This window comes from Aedes aegypti, chromosome 2, assembly GCF_002204515.2.
Source record: "Aedes aegypti strain LVP_AGWG chromosome 2, AaegL5.0 Primary Assembly, whole genome shotgun sequence".
Classification (NCBI taxonomy): domain Eukaryota; kingdom Metazoa; phylum Arthropoda; class Insecta; order Diptera; family Culicidae; genus Aedes; species Aedes aegypti.
In genome coordinates, this window is record NC_035108.1 from 140,654,060 (window position 1) to 140,680,555 (window position 26,496).

General features: G+C 38.0%; 1 protein-coding gene across 1 annotated transcript in view; it reads right to left on the bottom strand.

Annotated features, from left to right (window-relative positions):
* Positions 1-26,496, bottom strand: part of LOC5578284 (pikachurin) — a 783,038-nt gene that overhangs the window by 677,095 nt on the left and 79,447 nt on the right. The window contains exon 2 of the mRNA XM_021842555.1: positions 8,811-9,739. Within this exon, the coding sequence (XP_021698247.1) occupies positions 8,811-8,898 (88 nt within the window). The 5' untranslated portion in view covers positions 8,899-9,739. The remainder of the gene's footprint in view (positions 1-8,810; positions 9,740-26,496) is intronic.

The following is a 26,496-nucleotide window of genomic DNA, read 5'->3' on the forward strand; positions in this document are numbered from 1 at the left end:
AGTTGATGATAGGTATGTCGGTTTTAAATTTGATTGAAATTGAATTTCTCTGATCCACCATTATAGCCATCGCTGGAATGAAATTTGCAATACGCTATTTTATAGCCTGTTTAGTCAAGGACACATTGAAGTTAATCTATGTCTGGTCATCTGAAATTCATTCTTGAAATCTAACAAAATAATTCCCCGTTTGAATTTACTTGAAATCAAAAATTCACTTGTTCGTAGGAGATGCTCCAGAATATCTGTTGTTATGCAGTATGTTGAATCAGGAAATTTATTTTCTGATTTTAACGAGTTTAGGGAGCCCACCATTGTGAAAGAGTCCTCCTTTTTTTTGCCATAACTTAGAAAGGTAATCTAGTATCATAATTTGACTAGTTCACAGGTCTGCTCTTTTTTTTTTCTTTGGCAAGAATGCAAGATGCAAGCTTTACAGGTTTCATCGACCGGAATACCTCAATAGAACTGAAGCTTTCCGAGAAGATGAAAAAGTGGTCTAGGGCACGTTGGAGATCATCGCCAAAGCGATTTTGATTGATGCCAGCTCAAAAACGTCAACCGTACATGGTTTCTGAAGGTTTCTAAAGTCTGACATTCAAGCAAAGATGGTTAAAAGGAAAAAGATGATCGACTCTTTATTTTGCCATGTATTTTGCGGTCGACACGTTATTCAAATAACACTACTGCCATCTGTTGAGTCAAAAGCGCGTTAACATTATATTCAGCTAAATTTAACTCATCGTGCAATCAAAAAACAAAAAGTGGAAGAAATCAAAACAACCACGCTTAAATTTTTTTTATACAGAAGTGAGTTCGACTCACATGCCATCAGGCTTTTCTGGTACAACACAAAATTTGATTAATTTTCATACATACTAGAAATGTTCATGTGCTGGTTTTTCTCCTTTTTCTCACATTGTATGCCATTTAGAGATGATTCGCAATATCGAACATCCCCGTTTGAGCAGTGTACCTTTTTTCAAGCGTGGATATGATGGATATCTGGTGGTCACTAGGATAACGTTGCATATTAGCTGGCTTTTGACTCACCAGAGCGGCGCTATTCATGTCACCTAGAAAAGACGGGAGTCGGTTATCTTTTTCCTTCTAACCATCTTTGATTCAAGCGAAGCTTCTCGTGAAACTGACTAGACTGATCAAAGCAACGATGGATAGTGTACAGTGCTGTGTGAAGATATCGGGTGCTTTATCGGACCCGTTTGAAACACGCAAAGGACTTCGACAAGGCGATGGTCTTTCCTGCCTCCTGTTCAATATTGCGCTAGAAGGTGTTATGAAACGGGCGGGCTTCAACATGCGGGGCACGATCTTCAATAAATCCAGCCAGTTCATTTGTTTCGCTGACGACGTGGACATTGTCGGAAGAACGTTCCAGGTGGTTGCTGAACAGTATACCAGGCTGAAACGTGAAGCAGATCGGGTTGGATTGAAGGTAAATACGTCGAAGACGAAATATCTGCTGGCTGGAGGAACCGAGCGCGATAGAGCTCGCATAGGCAGACGCGTGACGATCGACGGGGACGAGTTCGAGGTGGTGGACGAATTCGTCTACCTCGGATCATTGATAACGTCGGATAACAACTGCAGCAGAGAAATTCGAAGACGTATCATCGCCGGAAGTCGTGCTTACTATGGACTCCACAAGACCCTGCGGTCTGGTAAACTTCACTTCCGTACTAAGTGTACCATGTACAAGACGCTAATAAGACCGGTAGTCCTCTACGGGCATGAGACGTGGACAATGCTCGAAGAGGACCTGCAAGCGCTAGGAGTTTTTGAACGACGTGTGCTTCGGACGATCTTCGGCGGAGTATGTGAGAACGGCGTATGGAGGAGAAGAATGAACCACGAGCTTGCGCAACTCTACGGTGAACCCAGTATCACGAAAGTCGCCAAAGCTGGAAGGGTACGATGGGCGGGACACGTTGTGAGAATGCCGGACAACAATCCCGCAAAAATGGTGTTCAACTCAAATCCGGCCGGTACAAGACGAAGGGGAGCGCAACGAGCTAGGTGGTTTGACCAAGTGGAGCAGGATCTTGGAAGTGTGGGGCGATCGAGGAATTGGAGGTTAGCAGCCATGGACCGAGTTAGTTGGCGTAACATTGTGACGCAGGTCATGTCTTGAAGGACGTAGAGCCAGCAAAAGTAAAGTAAGTTCTCGTGAAATAGTTATGGAACCGTGTGGGTCATTTCATGCCAAGTGTACACAAAAATAATTGCCATTCCCCGATTTCATCCCAATTTTGCTCAAATGTTCATCAACTTAAAAAATGCATAAGCCAAATTCTCATGCCTATCGAACCACCACCATAATTATGAATTTGTAAAAATCCATGATTTTGCTCACATTTTTCAGTTGATATTTTCGAAAATATTAAACATTGTGAGAAATGACCCTCGGCACGTTTTAAGAAAAACGTTTAAAGACTCCAGGAAAAATATGTTGGTTGGTACTGTGATGCCAAATATACTTATTTTTAATTTTTAAATCTTAAACCGATTATTCGTTGATGATTCATCGTATTTATCAGAATTAACAATCAAAAACGCTCACTCGCGATCCTGCTATGAAAATTATATGGCAGGATTTGCAGAAAGAAATCAAAAAGCGTTTTGCTCAATTAAGAAACAAAAATTGGACCCTGGCTTTAAGCCCTTTTGGAAATTATCTAAAATCTTGAAAAAAACCTCAGAAGCCTATACCGGCATTGAAAGAGGAAAACAAATTATTACTAACTAATTGCGAAAAAGCTCAAAAACTTGCTATGCAGTTTGAAAGCGCGCACAATTTTTATTTAGGACTTACTAGTCCAATTGAAAATGAAGTTACTCAGGAGTTCGAAAATATTCTCAATCAAGAGAACGTTTTCGAAAATGCCTGGGAGACTGATTTGGAAGAAGTGAGAACTATTATTAAAAAAATCAAAAATATGAAAGCTCCTGGCGATGATGGAATTTTCTACATCCTCATCAAGAAACTTCCAGAAAGTAGCTTATCATTTCTAGTTGATATATTTAACAAATGTTTTCAATTAGCATATTTTCCTGACAAATGGAAAAATGCTAAGGTTGTTTCAATTTTAAAACCAGACAAAAATCCAGCAGAAGCTTCTAGCTATCGTCCAATCAGTTTGCTTTCCTCCATCAGTAAACTTTTTGAAAAGGTTATTTTGAACAGAATGATGGCCCACATCAACGAAAATTCAATTTTTGCCAATGAACAGTTCGGATTCCGCCATGGACATTCGACCACTCATCAACTTTTACGTGTAACAAATTTGATCCGTTCCAACAAATCTGAAGGCTATTCTACTGGTCTTGCTCTTCTAGACATAGAAAAAGCATTCGACAGTGTTTGGCATGAAGGTTTGATCGTAAAATTAAAAAACTTTAATTTTCCAACATACATTGTTAGAATAATTCAAAGTTATCTGTCAAATAGTACACTTCAGGTTAATTATCAGAACTCTAGATCTGAAAGACTTCCTGTAAGAGCTGGTGTTCCTCATGGCAGTATTTTGGGACCAATATTATACAATATTTTCACATCTGACTTACCTAAGTTACCTCAGGGATGTCAAAAATCTTTGTTTGCGGATGACACAGGCCTCTCCGCCAAAGGTCGAAGCCTGCGTGTCATCTGTAGTCGATTGCAAAAAAGTTTGGATATTTTTTCTTCATACTTGCAAAAATGGAAGATTTCTCCAAATGCTTCCAAAACTCAACTAATAATATTCCCACATAAACCAAAAGCTCTTTATTTGAAACCTTCAAGTAGACATGTTGTCACGATGAGAGGGGTTCCAATAAATTGGTCAGATGAAGTTTAGTATCTAGGGCTCATGCTTGATAAGAATTTAACTTTCAAAAATCACATTGAGGGCATTCAAGCCAAATGTAATAAATATGTAAAATGTCTCTATCCCCTTACTAATAGAAAATCAAAACTTTGTCTTAAGAACAAGCTTTTGATATTCAAACAAATGTTCAGGCCAGCCATCTTGTATGCTGTACCAATATGGACTAGCTGTTGTAATACCAGGAAGAAAGATCTGCAGAGAGTTCAAAATAAAATTTTGAAAATGATTCTGAGGCTTCCTCCCTAGTATAGTACCAATGAGTTACATAGAATATCCAATGTTGAAACATTGGAACAAATGTCAAATAAAATAATAAATAATTTCAGGCAAAAATCGTTACAATCTTCTATTGCCACGATTAATGCGATATATGTATAGGTTAAGTTAGGTTAAGTATATTTAAAGCGTGTTTTTCTCTTATAAGCAGGTGAAATCAACTCATCTGTAAAAAATCTGAACTGCTACGGCAAATGAAATGTTATATGTTGTTAACAAAATGTTAATAAAATGTTATATTTGTTTTACCAAATTAGGATGTTAGTGTTGTCTAATAACACAGAACACCTAGATATAAGAAATGAATGTAATGTTTGGAATGATACTAATAAAGAAATTGAAAAAAAAAACAATCAAAAACGCTTAACTTCCCGAATTGTGTTGAGCCAACCTTGAAAAATTGCGTTTTGAAGGTAAAAAGTCCGAATTTTCCACATATAATTAACGTTGTGGCTCAGATAGCCGTAGTGGTAAACGCGCAGCAATACAGCAAGACCAAACTGAGGGTCGTGGGTTCGTATCCCACCGGTCGAGGATCTTTTCGCAATGGAAATTTTCTCGAATTCCCAGGGCAAAGAGTATCTTCGTACCTGCCACACGATGTACGAATGTAAAAATGGTCAATCGGCAAAGAAAGCTCTCTGTTAATAACTATGGAAGTGCTCATTAAAACACTAAGCTGAGTAGCAGGTCGCAGTTGGGACGTTAACGCCAGAAAGAATAAAAAATCAACGTTGTGATTTTTTTTATTGTTTAGTTCTGCAACAACACAGAATATGTTAAATTTTCACAAAGTTATAAGTTTTTCGTTGAGATACAAGATTGCTTGGAATTCTTCTTCTTCTTGCTGGCGTTACGTCCCCACTGGGACAGAGCCTGCTTCTCAGCTTAGTTTTCTTATGAGCACTTCCACAGTTATTCACTGAGAGCTTACTATGCCAATGACCATTTTTGCATGTGTATATCGTGTGGCAGGTACGAAGATACTCTATGCCCTGGGAAGTCGAGAAAATTTCCAACCCGAAAAGATCCTCGACCGGTGGGATTCGAACCCACGACCCTCAGCTTGGTCATGCTGAATAGCTGCGCGTTTACCGCTACGGCTATCTGGGCCCCTGCATTGCTTGGAATTATATATTTAAAATTCGAACTTTTTAACATAAAGACGCAATTTCTCAAGATTGACTTAAAACAATAAAATCGCCGAAGGTTATTTCTCCCTATTTCTTACAGTTTTTAAGATATAAATTGAAGATAGTAAGCAAAATCATGGGCTTTTGTCAAACTTGTCATGGGTCGAAGGGTATTCACTGGAGATGGTAAAAACGGTATTTTAGTAAACCGGATCTTTTAAACGGTTCAGTGACTCAGTGGTTCGCAAAAGAAAGGTGAACTGAACCGAGAGCGGAAAAAGAGCAATTCTCTCTTTATTGCGCTACATGCGCCATACATTGCGTATCTTTCATTCTCTATTTCTCCCAGAAACTCAATGAGAATATATACCATAATATATAGTAATCTTATTGCCAGAAACTTACGTCGAGCGATATTCCCTATCCGAACCGAAAGGAAGAAGCAATATGTGCTTTGACATCTTGGTGCCCATATCACGATGACGTCATCAGAAAATCGCTCTCTTTCTCTGTTAAGGGAGAACTGAAAACAATGGTGCCAGTACCTGTCAAAATTGATAGGTACTGGCACCATTGTGTTTAAGTTTTCTTCTGGAGCGAAAGCGAGAGTATTTTGCAATGAAATGCAAGATTTGATTCATTTTTTTCCGTATCACTTTTTGTCTAATCCGAGCTGATCAAATGAACCGACTCTCACCAAAAACGAATACTAGTATGTATTCACATACACACTCAATCTGTTCGGTAAAAATAACTGGGTTTTTGAACTACCGAAAAAGTAAGTAAACTAAAAAAATTGTCAGAAATCGAAAAACAGAGATTTTTCTCTGAAATTTTGCAGAGAGCTTTCTTTTTATATCATATATCGATAAAAAATAAAACATAGTGAAATTTGTTTTTCAATTACGCGAGGCGATAGTTTTATTTTACTGACGGTTTCGGTAGTTCCAAAACCCAGTAAAAGTTTACCGACCCCAGTAATTTAATCTAAGTGTGTACGTGGCTATCAAATCAGGGACTACGGTTACTGCCAACTCCTTAATTTGGAATTATTATGGTAATGGACAGTGTTGAAGCTAGAGCTTTCGTGGCCCGCTGCGGATTCAAATTCAAGGCCCTTTGAAATAGGGGTGCTAGGTTTAAGTACATACAATGTGCCTCATCAATAGAGGTGGTAGAGGCGAAAAATCTGAAGATTTGAACTTATTTAAAAAATAAAATATGATTCAGGAAACATGTTTCAGTAAACTGTCCTCATAGTCTCTCTAATTTTTTTTGTGACCATTTCTTCAGATGTTACGCCAAATATTACTATATGTGTTTAATAATTTCCTGAGAATGAAATTCAGGTGTTTGTTTAAAGTTTCCTTCAGTTAATAATTTAAATATTTCTTCAGGAGCTCGTACAGCGCTTGCTTCACAAATTTAACAAAGAATTCCTCCCAGATTTCCGTTCAGGATACCTTGAATAATTTATCCAGATTTTTTTTTCAAAGTAACTCTCAGGAACTCGCGGAAAATTTCTTTCAAGATTCGTTTCTTAGGGAAGTAATCATTCAAAAAACTCATCCAGCGATTCTTTCATAGCATTCAAAAATAACTTTAGAGCAGATTCATACGGAGATTCGTTCGGAGATTCTTCAACAGCTTCTTCCAAAAATGTCCCAAAGAAGTTCTCCGAATCATTGAGGATTTCTCTAAAACGTCTCCAAGACGATACTCAGAAAAGTTTCCCGAAATAGTTGAAAGGAATCCCACAAATAAAAAAAGTCCAGTGGATGTTTCTAAACTTATTCTTAAAGATATAACTGGTTTTGGTAAAATAGATGATAATTTCTCACAAGAGAAACGTCTTTTAAGACCTCCGGATTTCTTCAAGACTCTTGAAAAAATCTGGGAGAGTATCCCGAAAAATAGATAAAGTAATTATTGCGAAAATTACCAAACGAAACCCATTATTTCGTGCAGGATTTTCAAGAGGAGATCCCTGGAAAATTTTGAGTTAAACTTTTGAAGAAGTTACAGGAATAATTTATGTAGCATTTTATGGGTTCATGGAATTCTTCTTTCTTGGAAAATTTTCTACACATTTTTTTTTCAACCCTAGAGTTAGCATTTGTATAATTTTCTTGGAAGTATTACTGAAGGAATATATCTTTAGTTATTACTCTGAGATGGCAACTACTGAAGAAATCGGTGCAACGGAAGGGATATTTTTAAGAATTTCTGGGAGAATTAGAAAGTAATCTCATTATAGGGCTGATAAACAATTTCCTGTTGCAAATTCTGTATAAATTCCATACAGCATAGCTTGAGAAATCATTTAAAAATTTTTGAAATGAGTTCCTGAAATAATCACTAGAGAAATAACTTTTAAAAATTTCTTGAGGAATCTCTAGGGTAACTGTCAATGCTGAATCTCGGTATTTATTTTACCGAGATTTCGGCAATCCAATTTTTTCCGAGATCTCGGCGAACGTTACCGAGATTCGGTAAACGTTTACCAAGATCTCGATAAAAGGGTCACGTAAATCATTTAAATCAATCTACATAAACTTCAGGTAAATTTTATAGTAAAATCCCGGCAAAATTCCAGTAAGAATGCCATGAGACATTTTGAGAAGATAGTCGTTGGGGAGTTTTTGGGGTATTTTTTGCAAAAAACTCTGAAAAACATACTGGCGATTTTACTTAAAGAATCTTTGAAGAAACCTGGAGAAATGGTCAATTTTCAATGTATTTACGAGAATATGAACTTTATTTGGGAAACAATATAAATGTTAAAAGCAAATTATATGTGTGAAATATTAAAAGGTAATTATTCTGAGACAGATTACAAAAGGTGTATCTATCATATAACATTGAGTAACATTTGCGTGCCCAACTAAGATGAACATCTTAATTTGCTATTTTGCTATGAATCTGAGACATTATGGTTCTTGTCATGCTATTTGAGCAGGATTAAAAAAAGAGTAAAATCATTGGATAGAAATTTAGGCCAACGTTAATTTTGTAGAAGTCATAAAGCTGATTTCAGATATTAGGTATTGTATACTACAAACTGCATACCACATAGGTAGTTCTGACAGTTAATTCCATTCGTCCAACAGAATAAATAATTCGCTGAAAATGCAATCTTTTTATCCTGTCTTGAAATTTTGTTATTTGAAATATTCAACTTTCCTTGATAGATCCTCTAAATACCTTAATAAAAATCTACAATTCTTATTTTTAATAGTAATATGTTAACAAACATGTTGTTGTAATTTCAAGACAGTACACATAATTTAAACATGGAAATTTACAAAGGTTTTTTTTTTCAATTTAATTTCAATTAATTGTAAATTAAAAGCCCCTATAATCAACAACCAATTTTGAGCCACAACATCATGTTAAATACATTAAATCATCAGTTAATTCAGGATTCAAAACGTTTGAACTTTGCAAAATGATATACTCAAAGCATGATATACTTTTTTTCTAATTCGGTTTTCTTGGTCTATATCCGATTTACCTTGAAAAGCAGCTTCAACGGAAACGTCTGCATCGGTACATTTGGCTGCGCACACGATCACGATGAGAGAAAAAGCAAAAAGCCACATTGTCACTTCACTCCGGCAAAGTTGCCCCAATTTCGCGAAATCACTCAAATAACTCGACTCCACTGAAAGAGCTTCTTGACACTAAAAACAGCTATTCCTCAGTATTTATGAAACATTGGACTACACACAACGACACTAATTAGAAGTGCCACGTAAATACACAGCAGATATTTATTTATCTGGAAACAATTCTTCTCAAATCCACTTGTTTCCGGTCCACGAACCATCCATTCGACGGGCGACGAAGCAAGCCTCTTTGCTGCTTCCAGTTGTATTCACTGTTATTTATTTTTCATTAAAATCATTTATTCATGACTTAGGTGGGTACGTCTCAATGCCATCTCATATTTTCCTGCCGGAAACATGCCAAATTTTCGGAGAAATTTTCACGGTTTTTTGGGCAGAAACAGTGCAAGCATTTGGGGGAAATATGTTTGAAATTTCAAACAGCCGTACTAAACCACATTCGTCCCCACTTGGCACTCTCAGACCATTCTGTCCGACTGTTGTTTTCCTAAGAATATTTCGTTTATGTTTTATTTTGGTTTGACTCGCCGTCAATTCTGCAGCAGAGTTTGTTCCAGTTTGCACAACTGACGGGCCCAACTTGGACGAAAGTTTAATGATGTTTGCTTAACGTTCCCGTTTTCCGTTTTATCCTGAACTCAGCTTTGTGATGATAACCCACACTGTACAATCGGGTCTCAAGGTAATAAACTGGGGCAAAAATTAAATCCACAAGTGCTGTCCCGGTTCATACAGGAACGCCTAACCCGGGGTGGCTTGACGTTTTAATCGTTTGTCGGTGGGGGGGGGTTTCAGTCTGACATGGGTTGATGAGCTGCAAAAGAAGAAATAAAAACGAGTTCATTAATTTTCATTTTGGACATAGATTGCGATGGTTGTTAATGGTTGTTGCATGATCTCTGCTGGACAGTTATGATGAAAATTTGGAAAACTTGTTATGTTATGGGCGAAATTAAAATTATGAGGTACAACATGTACTTGTTTTATCGTTACAGTCCGAGAATTTAAATAACCCAAACGACCTTCAATGTTTTTTCATATATGTCATCTCTCGTTATTACGCCTTCTGGCTACGCCCATGCAATCGTAGATTTATTGGAAGATTAGAAGTTATCCTTTCACTGACAGTTTTAGCGTTCGGATATCACTGATTTGATTCAGTATGTATTCAAATTGAATTTTTAAGATATAAATTTATCAAAATCAAAATGAATTGCATAAAGCTTTTCAGATTTATAGAAGAACTAAGAGCATGGAAATTTGAAAAATATCCTTCAATTCTCTTTTTAAAGAAATGAGGACGCATTTCGAACCGAGGGAAAAGCCAGAAATCAAAACGAATCAGGGTTCTTTTTTACAAAAGTGCCATCTTATTTTACCAACCCAATCCGACCAGGAATCTGCGCCACATGGTTGACCGCAGGATGCTATCAGGAGCAGTTTACGCTCCATCGCCATCCATCGGCATCCGAACATTGAATGAGATATATGGTGTATCCCGTAGGGACATCTGTTAGCATGAAAGGATGATGGGAGCAGTGGAATAACAAATGAAAATCGCATTTTTTCCTCGCATTTTGATGAGCGTAGGTTTCAAAAGCCATTATGATCTTTGGGTAACAGGGAATGTATATGCCTACCCGTCATGTCGGTTTAGTTCGGTGCGTGGTCCAGTCATCGGGCACATAAATTAAATTTGCATGTTTGATTTGTGACCAGTTCTAGAAATAACCCACGGAATGAAAAAGGTTTTGCCTTTTTTTGTAGATAAACATGACCAGCATAACCTGGGATCGGAAGGCCTAGGATAGGCGTTTGAAAGATATGCTTGGAATTTCGGATAAAATGGAGAAAAGTTGGTCCTAAATCTTATTTTTCAAATCAAGATTTAATGCATGATAGTAAGAAACAGTGATAGATTTCCTAGCCAGGAATAAAAACAAACAACAGCTTAACGTTCATCGCTTTAATAAACAAATAATGGTAGAATGGTGAATTGTGCCACGGAATCACCGAAAACGTCAAGAAAAAATTCCCATATCTTGATTTTTTTTTCCGACACTCAAATATGTAATCAAACAGCAAAAAAAACTAGAAATAAAGTTACAGCGTCTTTCTTTGCTCAGTTAAAAATTCATGACTGCTCCCTGCGTCATCCTACTGATATCACCACAGTAGAGAAAGAAGTTATCTAATGGTCTACCATAAAATATTTACTTTCCAACTTGATAATCATCTAATGTGAGCAGGAGAGGCACATTTTTTTATCCGACCGTCTGCTCTGGAACTGCCATTTTGCGCCTGACTGTTTAAGAGTTCTATTTTCTATTAGGTAAGGCCTCTCGGTGCAAAACTTCTTTTCCTTAAACTGAGTGATGCGAGAAGCAGCCGGGAGGGAAAAAGGTGTCGAAAGAGATTAGGCTGAAAATCTTTCCAGACCTTCCGAGACTTGTGTCCGGAAGTTTTCTTCGAATGAAAGTTTATTTTGTTTGCTGTTTTGTTGAACGCTGTCTGGATTAAGGCCTTGACGTTTTCTTTTGAATATCTTCCTGCAGATAAGAGCTCTCCTACTTCATCGTTATATTTATGCCCACGTAAAGTTTATTTGGAAATGCTGTCTACAACTAATCCTTTAGTTTTCTGATATTTGCCTCATGATTTAATAAGGATATGGCAGAGCGAAAATTTTCATTTTGGACATTATTTGGAAGTGATTTATTTCTTGAATCATTAAAGAATAATATAACAGTATCGGAAATATGTGGCAACATCGAAGTCCCTCAGTCTTGAAGCTGAGTGATTTTTTTTTGCCAAATTGCCACAATTATACAAACTTTGAGATGAATTTTCAAAATGAATCAATATGATTCCACTCTTTTAAAATAAGATTTGTCCGAAACGTAGTGTTCTATGCATGTCTAACGATTAAAAATATTTTATGATAAAAAGAATGTAGGGGAAAAGCACTAATTTTCGACTTACAAGAATTCTTTTCCAATTTTCGTATTTTCATGTAAAGTACAGTCACCCCACAGTTATCGATAGCACACAGATATGGATCAAAGTAAGCTTAAACGGAGAATATCTCATCAAATAGAGTTGATATTACGCAGAACACATTTTATCTACGTGAACCATAAATCTGTACAGCAATCAACCATATCTTCTTCTAGCATATTTTATTCGTCCATATCAAATAAAATGTTATTCGTATTTATAGAATCGTTGATTCATAACTGTGGGGCATTGAAACCCGTAGGGTAAGTGTACCAGTTTTGGCCACCCTAAGGAAAAATATTGTTTATTTATATATCAAAAGACCTTTGGTTACTGTCAATACATCAAACGAAAGCTTTCAATCCATGCTCAGCAGGGAAAATATATAAACTAATCAGAAACTTTGTTTTTGTATTAAAAATGGTGGTGGCGAATACTGGACCACTTGCACCAGTATTCGCCACGATTTTAATTTCGGTTCCTGAATTCGCCACTTACGTTGATTTCTTATGAAGGGTGGCGATTTTTTTTTTTTTCTATTATTTTTTGAGAAAATTTTGCGGTTTCCAAGAATGTTTCCGGATCATCTTTAAGCAATTTAGCGAACACTAAACAATTGGCAACCATATATGTAGTAAAACGGTATATAATCTGGGGTGGCGAATAACTGGTACATGGCGAATACCGGTACACCCAGCGTTGCCAACCTTCCAGATTGGTCTGGAATATTCCAGATTTTTGAGGCCCCATTTTACAAAAATCTGGAAGATCCAGATAAAATGTGTAAGGGATTTGTAAAGTTTTGTAAATAATTTGTAAGGTTCTCCATGTACGATATAGGAGATCCAGACTTTTCCAGACAAATTTTTAAAATCTTCCAGATTTTTGAAAAATTGGCTTGGCATCCCTGGGTACACCTTCTCTACCACAGTTATGAATCAACGATAAGACGATTCCGAAAGAAACGCCGAAAAGTATACTTTCACTAACACCATTCGTTTGCTTCACAGATAAATTGCTTTTATAGTGTTCTGATCTATAATATGAGTGTATTTGGTCCACAATAAAGACCCTCCTGTTCCACTGATCCACATCCAGGGCAGGTAATCGCCATCGTCAAATGGAAAAAGTCGTCGACGAAACTAAAAAAAGAATCGTCATCGTCACTCAACCAGCGTTGGATGACGATTTGTTGCAGTCGTCCGCCACAAAGGCTCAGCGTCATGACGAACAAATAAACCTCCTTCGTTATGGTCGAATCTTCGTTCGGGAGCTGTGAGCCGACTAAAACTATGAACCGTGGCGTCGATAGATTATGAGCCTTTTTTGACAAAAATAAAACAAAAACAAAACAACAAAACGTGTCCGGATTTGAACAAACGATCTCTGAATTATCAACATCACGCGCTTACCAACAGAGCTATTCTATAAGCTTGAGGGGTAAGGGTTAAATTGCCAATACAAGCAATTCTGGGATGGCATTCGCCGTTTTGTGCATAGCAAGCGAATATACAATAAACGCCTCCTTCGTTTGAGAAAGGGGAGGGAACGGAATGAAGACAAAGTGGTTCGTAGACGATTTTGGGTTGACGTTCGTCGTGCATTCTTTCGTCGATGACGAGACGACGACCTGCCAGAGTTATTATACTGGATGACGATGTCTTTTTTTATTTCGTCATCGCACTGTGACGAATCTGACGATTGCCTGCCCTGTCCACATCTGTGGGATGGACAACGTTTGAAATTTCTTTCGAAATCGACACTTTTTCGTAAATAACCGAGATTTTTTATATGTATTCTCGAAAACAATTATATTCGGCATTGCCAGCCGGGTAAATTTTGTACAAGGTCGTCATGATTTGTAATCATATATTATTCTAAAATATGACGCTTAGCTGATCCATAACAACTACCGAAAAGCTAAACATTACATATAATTTGCAATTGGATTAGATGGACAAATTGATGTGAAGATTTGCGAAAAAGTTACACGTCTTCTCAGTGAGAATCGAACTCACGACTCCCCGATCTCTAGTTGGGGCGCGTTAACCACTACGCCATGAGAGGACTCATGAACGCAGAAGTTAACCTGAATTCGATTTCAGCTCAATAATCACGTGGTCCTCTTTCGCAAAGTGCACCTCTTTCGGAAGAATTAGATGCCCATCCAAACACAACGCTTTCTATATATATCCAATGCCTAGCCCGAGAGCGCATTGTTTTTTTTTTAGATATAGGAATAGCACACTACACTAGCCAGCAACTGCGCTGGCTGAGGTTTCTATTGTGTGGGCTTCCAATGGGTCGCGACGTTCTCAAACGACCGGTTACGGAACATGAGTCCGTTGCTCGATAAATACTTGTTTTAATTATGAATCGTGGTTTACGGCCAACCAGCCGAGTGGAAGTTTAACAACTACCGAAAAGCTAAACATTACATATAATTTGCAATTGGATTAGATGGACAAATTGATGTGAAGATTTGCGAAAAAGTTACACGTCTTCTCAGTGAGAATCGAACTCACGACTCCCCGATCTCTAGTTGGGGCGCGTTAACCACTACGCCATGAGAGGACTCATGAACGCAGAAGTTAACCTGAATTCGATTTCAGCTCAATAATCACGTGGTCCTCTTTCGCAAAGTGCACCTCTTTCGGAAGAATTAGATGCCCATCCAAACACAACGCTTTCTATATATATCCAATGCCTAGCCCGAGAGCGCATTGTTTTTTTTTTTAGATATAGGAATAGCACACTACACTAGCCAGCAACTGCGCTGGCTGAGGTTTCTATTGTGTGGGCTTCCAATGGGTCGCGACGTTCTCAAACGACCGGTTACGGAACATGAGTCCGTTGCTCGATAAATACTTGTTTTAATTATGAATCGTGGTTTACGGCCAACCAGCCGAGTGGAAGTTTAACAACTACCGAAAAGCTAAACATTACATATAATTTGCAATTGGATTAGATGGACAAATTGATGTGAAGATTTGCGAAAAAGTTACACGTCTTCTCAGTGAGAATCGAACTCACGACTCCCCGATCTCTAGTTGGGGCGCGTTAACCACTACGCCATGAGAGGACTCATGAACGCAGAAGTTAACCTGAATTCGATTTCAGCTCAATAATCACGTGGTCCTCTTTCGCAAAGTGCACCTCTTTCGGAAGAATTAGATGCCCATCCAAACACAACGCTTTCTATATATATCCAATGCCTAGCCCGAGAGCGCATTGTTTTTTTTTTTTAGATATAGGAATAGCACACTACACTAGCCAGCAACTGCGCTGGCTGAGGTTTCTATTGTGTGGGCTTCCAATGGGTCGCGACGTTCTCAAACGACCGGTTACGGAACATGAGTCCGTTGCTCGATAAATACTTGTTTTAATTATGAATCGTGGTTTACGGCCAACCAGCCGAGTGGAAGTTTAACAACTACCGAAAAGCTAAACATTACATATAATTTGCAATTGGATTAGATGGACAAATTGATGTGAAGATTTGCGAAAAAGTTACACGTCTTCTCAGTGAGAATCGAACTCACGACTCCCCGATCTCTAGTTGGGGCGCGTTAACCACTACGCCATGAGAGGACTCATGAACGCAGAAGTTAACCTGAATTCGATTTCAGCTCAATAATCACGTGGTCCTCTTTCGCAAAGTGCACCTCTTTCGGAAGAATTAGATGCCCATCCAAACACAACGCTTTCTATATATATCCAATGCCTAGCCCGAGAGCGCATTGTTTTTTTTTTTAGATATAGGAATAGCACACTACACTAGCCAGCAACTGCGCTGGCTGAGGTTTCTATTGTGTGGGCTTCCAATGGGTCGCGACGTTCTCAAACGACCGGTTACGGAACATGAGTCCGTTGCTCGATAAATACTTGTTTTAATTATGAATCGTGGTTTACGGCCAACCAGCCGAGTGGAAGTTTAACAACTACCGAAAAGCTAAACATTACATATAATTTGCAATTGGATTAGATGGACAAATTGATGTGAAGATTTGCGAAAAAGTTACACGTCTTCTCAGTGAGAATCGAACTCACGACTCCCCGATCTCTAGTTGGGGCGCGTTAACCACTACGCCATGAGAGGACTCATGAACGCAGAAGTTAACCTGAATTCGATTTCAGCTCAATAATCACGTGGTCCTCTTTCGCAAAGTGCACCTCTTTCGGAAGAATTAGATGCCCATCCAAACACAACGCTTTCTATATATATCCAATGCCTAGCCCGAGAGCGCATTGTTTTTTTTTTTTAGATATAGGAATAGCACACTACACTAGCCAGCAACTGCGCTGGCTGAGGTTTCTATTGTGTGGGCTTCCAATGGGTCGCGACGTTCTCAAACGACCGGTTACGGAACATGAGTCCGTTGCTCGATAAATACTTGTTTTAATTATGAATCGTGGTTTACGGCCAACCAGCCGAGTGGAAGTTTAACAACTACCGAAAAGCTAAACATTACATATAATTTGCAATTGGATTAGATGGACAAATTGATGTGAAGATTTGCGAAAAAGTTACACGTCTTCTCAGTGAGAATCGAACTCACGACTCCCCGATCTCTAGTTGGGGCGCGTTAACCACTACGCCATGAGAGGACTCATGAACGCAGAAGTTAACCTGAATTCGATTTCAGCTCAATAATCACGTGGTCCTCTTTCGCAAAGTGCACCTCTTTCGGAAGAATTAGATGCCCATCCAAACACAACGCTTTCTATATATATCCAATGCCTAGCCCGAGAGCGCATTGTTTTTTTTTTTTTAGATATAGGAATAGCACACTACACTAGCCAGCAACTGCGCTGGCTGAGGTTTCTATTGTGTGGGCTTCCAATGGGTCGCGACGTTCTCAAACGACCGGTTACGGAACATGAGTCCGTTGCTCGATAAATACTTGTTTTAATTATGAATCGTGGTTTACGGCCAACCAGCCGAGTGGAAGTTTAACAACTACCGAAAAGCTAAACATTACATATAATTTGCAATTGGATTAGATGGACAAATTGATGTGAAGATTTGCGAAAAAGTTACACGTCTTCTCAGTGAGAATCGAACTCACGACTCCCCGATCTCTAGTTGGGGCGCGTTAACCACTACGCCATGAGAGGACTCATGAACGCAGAAGTTAACCTGAATTCGATTTCAGCTCAATAATCACGTGGTCCTCTTTCGCAAAGTGCACCTCTTTCGGAAGAATTAGATGCCCATCCAAACACAACGCTTTCTATATATATCCAATGCCTAGCCCGAGAGCGCATTGTTTTTTTTTTTAGATATAGGAATAGCACACTACACTAGCCAGCAACTGCGCTGGCTGAGGTTTCTATTGTGTGGGCTTCCAATGGGTCGCGACGTTCTCAAACGACCGGTTACGGAACATGAGTCCGTTGCTCGATAAATACTTGTTTTAATTATGAATCGTGGTTTACGGCCAACCAGCCGAGTGGAAGTTTAACAACTACCGAAAAGCTAAACATTACATATAATTTGCAATTGGATTAGATGGACAAATTGATGTGAAGATTTGCGAAAAAGTTACACGTCTTCTCAGTGAGAATCGAACTCACGACTCCCCGATCTCTAGTTGGGGCGCGTTAACCACTACGCCATGAGAGGACTCATGAACGCAGAAGTTAACCTGAATTCGATTTCAGCTCAATAATCACGTGGTCCTCTTTCGCAAAGTGCACCTCTTTCGGAAGAATTAGATGCCCATCCAAACACAACGCTTTCTATATATATCCAATGCCTAGCCCGAGAGCGCATTGTTTTTTTTTTTAGATATAGGAATAGCACACTACACTAGCCAGCAACTGCGCTGGCTGAGGTTTCTATTGTGTGGGCTTCCAATGGGTCGCGACGTTCTCAAACGACCGGTTACGGAACATGAGTCCGTTGCTCGATAAATACTTGTTTTAATTATGAATCGTGGTTTACGGCCAACCAGCCGAGTGGAAGTTTAACAACTACCGAAAAGCTAAACATTACATATAATTTGCAATTGGATTAGATGGACAAATTGATGTGAAGATTTGCGAAAAAGTTACACGTCTTCTCAGTGAGAATCGAACTCACGACTCCCCGATCCCATTGGAAGCCCACACAATAGAAACCTCAGCCAGCGCAGTTGCTGGCTAGTGTAGTGTGCTATTCCTATATCTAAAAAAAAAACAATGCGCTCTCGGGCTAGGCATTGGATATATATAGAAAGCGTTGTGTTTGGATGGGCATCTAATTCTTCCGAAAGAGGTGCACTTTGCGAAAGAGGACCACGTGATTATTGAGCTGAAATCGAATTCAGGTTAACTTCTGCGTTCATGAGTCCTCTCATGGCGTAGTGGTTAACGCGCCCCAACTAGAGATCGGGGAGTCGTGAGTTCGATTCTCACTGAGAAGACGTGTAACTTTTTCGCAAATCTTCACATCAATTTGTCCATCTAATCCAATTGCAAATTATATGTAATGTTTAGCTTTTCGGTAGTTGTTAAACTTCCACTCGGCTGGTTGGCCGTAAACCACGATTCATAATTAAAACAAGTATTTATCGAGCAACGGACTCATGTTCCGTAACCGGTCGTTTGAGAACGTCGCGACCCATTGGAAGCCCACACAATAGAAACCTCAGCCAGCGCAGTTGCTGGCTAGTGTAGTGTGCTATTCCTATATCTAAAAAAAAAAACAATGCGCTCTCGGGCTAGGCATTGGATATATATAGAAAGCGTTGTGTTTGGATGGGCATCTAATTCTTCCGAAAGAGGTGCACTTTGCGAAAGAGGACCACGTGATTATTGAGCTGAAATCGAATTCAGGTTAACTTCTGCGTTCATGAGTCCTCTCATGGCGTAGTGGTTAACGCGCCCCAACTAGAGATCGGGGAGTCGTGAGTTCGATTCTCACTGAGAAGACGTGTAACTTTTTCGCAAATCTTCACATCAATTTGTCCATCTAATCCAATTGCAAATTATATGTAATGTTTAGCTTTTCGGTAGTTGTTAAACTTCCACTCGGCTGGTTGGCCGTAAACCACGATTCATAATTAAAACAAGTATTTATCGAGCAACGGACTCATGTTCCGTAACCGGTCGTTTGAGAACGTCGCGACCCATTGGAAGCCCACACAATAGAAACCTCAGCCAGCGCAGTTGCTGGCTAGTGTAGTGTGCTATTCCTATATCTAAAAAAAAAAACAATGCGCTCTCGGGCTAGGCATTGGATATATATAGAAAGCGTTGTGTTTGGATGGGCATCTAATTCTTCCGAAAGAGGTGCACTTTGCGAAAGAGGACCACGTGATTATTGAGCTGAAATCGAATTCAGGTTAACTTCTGCGTTCATGAGTCCTCTCATGGCGTAGTGGTTAACGCGCCCCAACTAGAGATCGGGGAGTCGTGAGTTCGATTCTCACTGAGAAGACGTGTAACTTTTTCGCAAATCTTCACATCAATTTGTCCATCTAATCCAATTGCAAATTATATGTAATGTTTAGCTTTTCGGTAGTTGTTAAACTTCCACTCGGCTGGTTGGCCGTAAACCACGATTCATAATTAAAACAAGTATTTATCGAGCAACGGACTCATGTTCCGTAACCGGTCGTTTGAGAACGTCGCGACCCATTGGAAGCCCACACAATAGAAACCTCAGCCAGCGCAGTTGCTGGCTAGTGTAGTGTGCTATTCCTATATCTAAAAAAAAAACAATGCGCTCTCGGGCTAGGCATTGGATATATATAGAAAGCGTTGTGTTTGGATGGGCATCTAATTCTTCCGAAAGAGGTGCACTTTGCGAAAGAGGACCACGTGATTATTGAGCTGAAATCGAATTCAGGTTAACTTCTGCGTTCATGAGTCCTCTCATGGCGTAGTGGTTAACGCGCCCCAACTAGAGATCGGGGAGTCGTGAGTTCGATTCTCACTGAGAAGACGTGTAACTTTTTCGCAAATCTTCACATCAATTTGTCCATCTAATCCAATTGCAAATTATATGTAATGTTTAGCTTTTCGGTAGTTGTTAAACTTCCACTCGGTTGTGCCGTAAACCACGATTCATAATTAAAACAAGTATTTATCGAGCAACGGACTCATGTTCCGTAACCGGTCGTTTGAGAACGTCGCGACCCATTGGAAGCCCACACAATAGAAACCTCAGCCAGCGCAGTTGCTGGCTAGTGTAGTGTGCTATTCCTATATCTAAAAAAAAAAACAATGCGCTCTCGGGCTAGGCATTGGATATATATAGAAAGCGTTGTGTTTGGATGGGCATCTAATTCTTCCGAAAGAGGTGCACTTTGCGAAAGAGGACCACGTGATTATTGAGCTGAAATCGAATTCAGGTTAACTTCTGCGTTCATGAGTCCTCTCATGGCGTAGTGGTTAACGCGCCCCAACTAGAGATCGGGGAGTCGTGAGTTCGATTCTCACTGAGAAGACGTGTAACTTTTTCGCAAATCTTCACATCAATTTGTCCATCTAATCCAATTGCAAATTATATGTAATGTTTAGCTTTTCGGTAGTTGTTAAACTTCCACTCGGCTGGTTGGCCGTAAACCACGATTCATAATTAAAACAAGTATTTATCGAGCAACGGACTCATGTTCCGTAACCGGTCGTTTGAGAACGTCGCGACCCATTGGAAGCCCACACAATAGAAACCTCAGCCAGCGCAGTTGCTGGCTAGTGTAGTGTGCTATTCCTATATCTAAAAAAAAAAAACAATGCGCTCTCGGGCTAGGCATTGGATATATATAGAAAGCGTTGTGTTTGGATGGGCATCTAATTCTTCCGAAAGAGGTGCACTTTGCGAAAGAGGACCACGTGATTATTGAGCTGAAATCGAATTCAGGTTAACTTCTGCGTTCATGAGTCCTCTCATGGCGTAGTGGTTAACGCGCCCCAACTAGAGATCGGGGAGTCGTGAGTTCGATTCTCACTGAGAAGACGTGTAACTTTTTCGCAAATCTTCACATCAATTTGTCCATCTAATCCAATTGCAAATTATATGTAATGTTTAGCTTTTCGGTAGTTGTTAAACTTCCACTCGGCTGGTTGGCCGTAAACCACGATTCATAATTAAAACAAGTATTTATCGAGCAACGGACTCATGTTCCGTAACCGGTCGTTTGAGAACGTCGCGACCCATTGGAAGCCCACACAATAGAAACCTCAGCCAGCGCAGTTGCTGGCTAGTGTAGTGTGCTATTCCTATATCTAAAAAAAAAAACAATGCGCTCTCGGGCTAGGCATTGGATATATATAGAAAGCGTTGTGTTTGGATGGGCATCTAATTCTTCCGAAAGAGGTGCACTTTGCGAAAGAGGACCACGTGATTATTGAGCTGAAATCGAATTCAGGTTAACTTCTGCGTTCATGAGTCCTCTCATGGCGTAGTGGTTAACGCGCCCCAACTAGAGATCGGGGAGTCGTGAGTTCGATTCTCACTGAGAAGACGTGTAACTTTTTCGCAAATCTTCACATCAATTTGTCCATCTAATCCAATTGCAAATTATATGTAATGTTTAGCTTTTCGGTAGTTGTTAAACTTCCACTCGGCTGGTTGGCCGTAAACCACGATTCATAATTAAAACAAGTATTTATCGAGCAACGGACTCATGTTCCGTAACCGGTCGTTTGAGAACGTCGCGACCCATTGGAAGCCCACACAATAGAAACCTCAGCCAGCGCAGTTGCTGGCTAGTGTAGTGTGCTATTCCTATATCTAAAAAAAAAAACAATGCGCTCTCGGGCTAGGCATTGGATATATATAGAAAGCGTTGTGTTTGGATGGGCATCTAATTCTTCCGAAAGAGGTGCACTTTGCGAAAGAGGACCACGTGATTATTGAGCTGAAATCGAATTCAGGTTAACTTCTGCGTTCATGAGTCCTCTCATGGCGTAGTGGTTAACGCGCCCCAACTAGAGATCGGGGAGTCGTGAGTTCGATTCTCACTGAGAAGACGTGTAACTTTTTCGCAAATCTTCACATCAATTTGTCCATCTAATCCAATTGCAAATTATATGTAATGTTTAGCTTTTCGGTAGTTGTTAAACTTCCACTCGGCTGGTTGGCCGTAAACCACGATTCATAATTAAAACAAGTATGATCCATAACTATGGGGTGACTGTAGGCGAAAATCGTATGAATGGGTCGAATATTAGAGCTCGGTCGAAAATTAGTGCTTTTCCTCTTTTAACTGACATTTGATAAAATTCTTACGGATTATAAGACTTTTACAAATGAGTTTTTGCACAAGATATTTGTACATATAATTTGAGACTGGATTAAATCGTATATTCATAGAAGCTTTTGTTGTGATGCATTTTAAACTGAACGCGAGCTAAAAGTGAACCAAACGTGTTCTAATTTTGCACGTGAACCTAGTAAGCATTGAACATTTGTGCAAGATTCTGCACTTGCTCATGAACGTTCATTTCAAAATGCACAATGAAGTTAAAAACCCAGAAAAATACTACATCCGACTATATTGAACACATATCACTCAAAATATATGGAACTCTAAATGTTTCTTAACATCTTGCAAAACTTCCGCATTGAAATATGTCGTGTATCTGCCATAAAATGTTTTCATTCAACGTTCAATTTCCAGCTACTTGATTCCTCGTTCAAACGCTTGAACTGGAATGCAAACTGAACGCGTTCAAATGCAAACTGGGGTAAGATAACAAAAAACTAATACATACAACAAAATAAAATGGACTCGGAAAAACAGCAGAGGCACAAAGAAATTTTGCGCTCGTACCCCGAAAATCCGGATCTATTATCATGTCATTAGCAGAAAACTAGAAATGGTACATTCTACGGTGTTTCGTGTTCTCAAACGCGTACTTCAAGCTATCCAGAGGAATCCCAAGAGTTCAGTTCGAGATGTGGCTAAGCAACTGAATCTATCCAAAATATTCGTGCAAGATGCGTGAAGGACTACATATGTACAAAGTCCAAAAGGCGCCTAATCGCGATGAACGACAGAATATGATAGGTAAAGCACGGCAAATAGGGTCAATTTGGTGCCGAAGTATCACAACCCCACGAACGCACCGCCACTGCGACCAATTGATAAATAGGGAGCCGGATCCTATTTTTGGCACTTTTGATTCACTTCGGCAGTGTTTTTTTTAAAGCTATTGAGCTCATATTTTGCCACAATATGCGTCCTTCTTGTTGCAAAGTTTCAGACTATTCGGTCGAGAAAAACCCCTCAAGCCAAAATGAATCTTGGAAGTGCCCAAGTAGTTCTGCATTCTACTGGGTCAAAATAAAACAGGCACTTCGAAAACATCCTAAGGAAGTGATATCGGAGGAGGATATGAAGAACAGTTGGTCCAAGTGTTGTACAAGACCTTATGAGTAATGTGTAGAGAAAAGTTCGTGCATCTGGATATGGAATTGAAATTGAATAAAACAAAAATGGAAAAATATTCATGACATGTTTTATTTTAGCGGAATTTGGGGCAAGTGTGCCACCTTAAGCAAATTGATCTCTAACTTTGTCTAAAGCTTATAAAATCCACCAATTTAGCCTCATGATGCTAGTTTCACATCTTTTCATAACCCCTATGCCATTTAAAAAGATAATTATTTCAAAAAGTATTAGTTTTGGAGCTTCTCAAATATCATCCAAAATAACCTATTTTTCGACACTATGGGGCAAGACGATTACTTACAAAGCAGACGCTAATCGATAGTTCAAAAAATAATTTAAAGTTTACCGTAATAAGGGGATACTTTATAACAAGGTTCAAAACATGCGTAACTCCCTAATACTCAATTCGAATAACTAAAATGGTTATTTTTGTATCCATTTAATACAATATATGTATTACCCTTATATTACGGCAAATATGTATAATATTAATCTAGATCAGCACTGAATAACGGTAAAATATTGATGAATTTATGTAAAACGGTACTTAATAACCGAAAACATGTTATTATTGAATATTTTGAGAAAAAATCACTTCAGGGGCAAAAATGTCAGTTATTCCCCTACTATACTTCAGAAACTACTACCGGTGCCTCATTTTGGTTTATTATTATGATTTTGTTGATGACGTTTACATTTTTATAAATTTCACTCCAACAATTTTTGCTTACCAAAGAGGTGGCACACTTGCCCCAATAAGTATACATTTCAACTAAACTGAATTTCGCATGTAAAACTAAATATTGTTTTCGTTCAAATGCCACAATAACTTACACATTTGAATAGTTTCCTGATGTACAGAACGTTAGAAAAATCTGTTAATAATTTACCCTCCACCATGCTATTTTGAAACAACGGAATCTTATAAAAATTCACTCAAATTTGGTTGTCTTTGCACAAGTCGATGTAAATACGTGAGAAATAGAGCAATTTTCATCATATTTTGATCATTGCTTTGTGAACTATAAGGGAACGTATTGTTAAGCTCAAAGAGAAAATAAATATTATAGTTTTTACAAAAAGCAGGGGTAGCACACTTGCCCCTATGGCACACTTGCCCCAAAGTCCGCTACTCCTTGAAAGTTTGAAGATAATTAGTTGAACGTGCGAATATTGCCAAATATTTGTGTTTGTCGCAATTTGCTTCCATACATCCTTTAATACACGATACTGAAGCGTTTGGAATAATAATCATGAAGAGCCACACATTTATAGGTTTTTTTAATATTCAAATTGTTTATTGAATAAGAGTAAGTGTCCCTATTACCGCTCACGGTAAACAGATTTCATGACAAACATACTTAAAAATGCATTATGTACTGTGAATTTCGTTTTTTATCATGATATATTTATGGTTAAACCATAGCTACTATAACAATAAAGAAGGTTGTATACTGAATAGTTTTGTTTAATTTTTTTCATAAGCGGTTATTGAAACACACAAAAAATCACTACTGATGCAATAGCCGCTCAAGAGGTCATGTGTTTTTATTATACAAAATTATTTGTTACAAATGAAACTAATGTCAATGAATTGCATTTGAAAGTTGTTAATGTGGCTAGAACATGTCTTTACGAAAAATGTTGCTTTTTGACACGAAAATCAATTTTTACTCTAGTGGGCGGTGATAGAGGCATGACCGGCTACTGGTGCACTGCCCGACTAGAGCCTTGTAACAAAAATATAATAAAATGTTATCAGAATATGATATGCATATCATATTATGATATAATTTTGTTAGGATCCATTATCCACAGAACATAATAAAACAAAAATATAACATAATGTGTTTTATTTCCCTTTAAGATATTTTTTTGTTCATTTTTTACAACTTTATAACAAAATAAATATTAGTTGTACATTTCAATAATATACAATATTATCGTATATCGAACAGTATTATCATTTTGATACTTTGTATCAAACATAATAACTTGATTTAATATGTTTTTGATAGAATTAAAACACATTTTGTTATGTTTATGTTACTATTCATACACTTTTTGTTATAATTTTAGTTATTTTAACAACATCCTTTATCAAGTTTGTAATAAGCTATGTTCGAAAAAAACCTTATAACATAATAACATGTGCTGATATAATTTTTTATGTACCCTTCGTCGGGTGATGGTAAATCAAGTTTTGTTAGAAAAATCCCAAATTTCCATATCTTATATTCAAGAAGGAATTTGAATTTTTACCTCAAACATATATTTAAGAACAATGTTGCAATTTGTAGTTTACAACAATTATTTCGAATACACTGATCAACATTAAATTTGAACTTAACACCACGCGTTGCAAGAAAAATGTTGCGTCCACATTTTGTAGTGAATATTTGAAATCTGTGCAACGTTTGCAGCGGTATTGCAAGCAATAAAAAGCGTCGTTTTTTAGATTTTATGAATAATACAATCCTAAGATTCAACGTTTCTTTCTTAAAGTTACCTAATTCATTGAACAGCACATAATACAGTCTGATTTAATACCGACCATCTTTAGATTATAGCAAAGTTTTTTTTACCCAACTTTAAAATTTACCTGTGAGAAGTAAACTGATTTCCGGGCACGTCACAAATTTAAGCTGAACTGTAATTTAAGAACACTAGCTTAAATACAACAATTATTAAAATTATAATTGTTTTGAAAAATATGAAATATTAATGCTTTGTCTAAATTATTTATTATAATAACACTCAATCTGTACTACACTGTGGGTTATATTGAATAATAAGTATCTCATCAGGACCAGAATATTATTAATAAAAAAAATATATTTAACAAAACTTCAGTAGTCAATTAAATACTAATTATTCACATTTTAAAATAATGCCTGATCGTTTTCGAAATAAAGTGTTAGGTTTCCCAACTAGAGGCTTGTAACAAAAATATAATAAAATTTTATCAGAATTTGATATGCATATCATATAATGATATAATTTTATTAGGAACATAATAAAACAGAAATATAACATAATGTGTTTTATTTCCCTTTAAGATATTTTTTTGTTCATTTTTAACAACTTTATAACAAAATAAGTAGATAGTTATGCATTTCAATAATATACAATATTATCGTATATCGAACAGTATATTAATTTTGATACTTTGTATCAAACATTATAACTT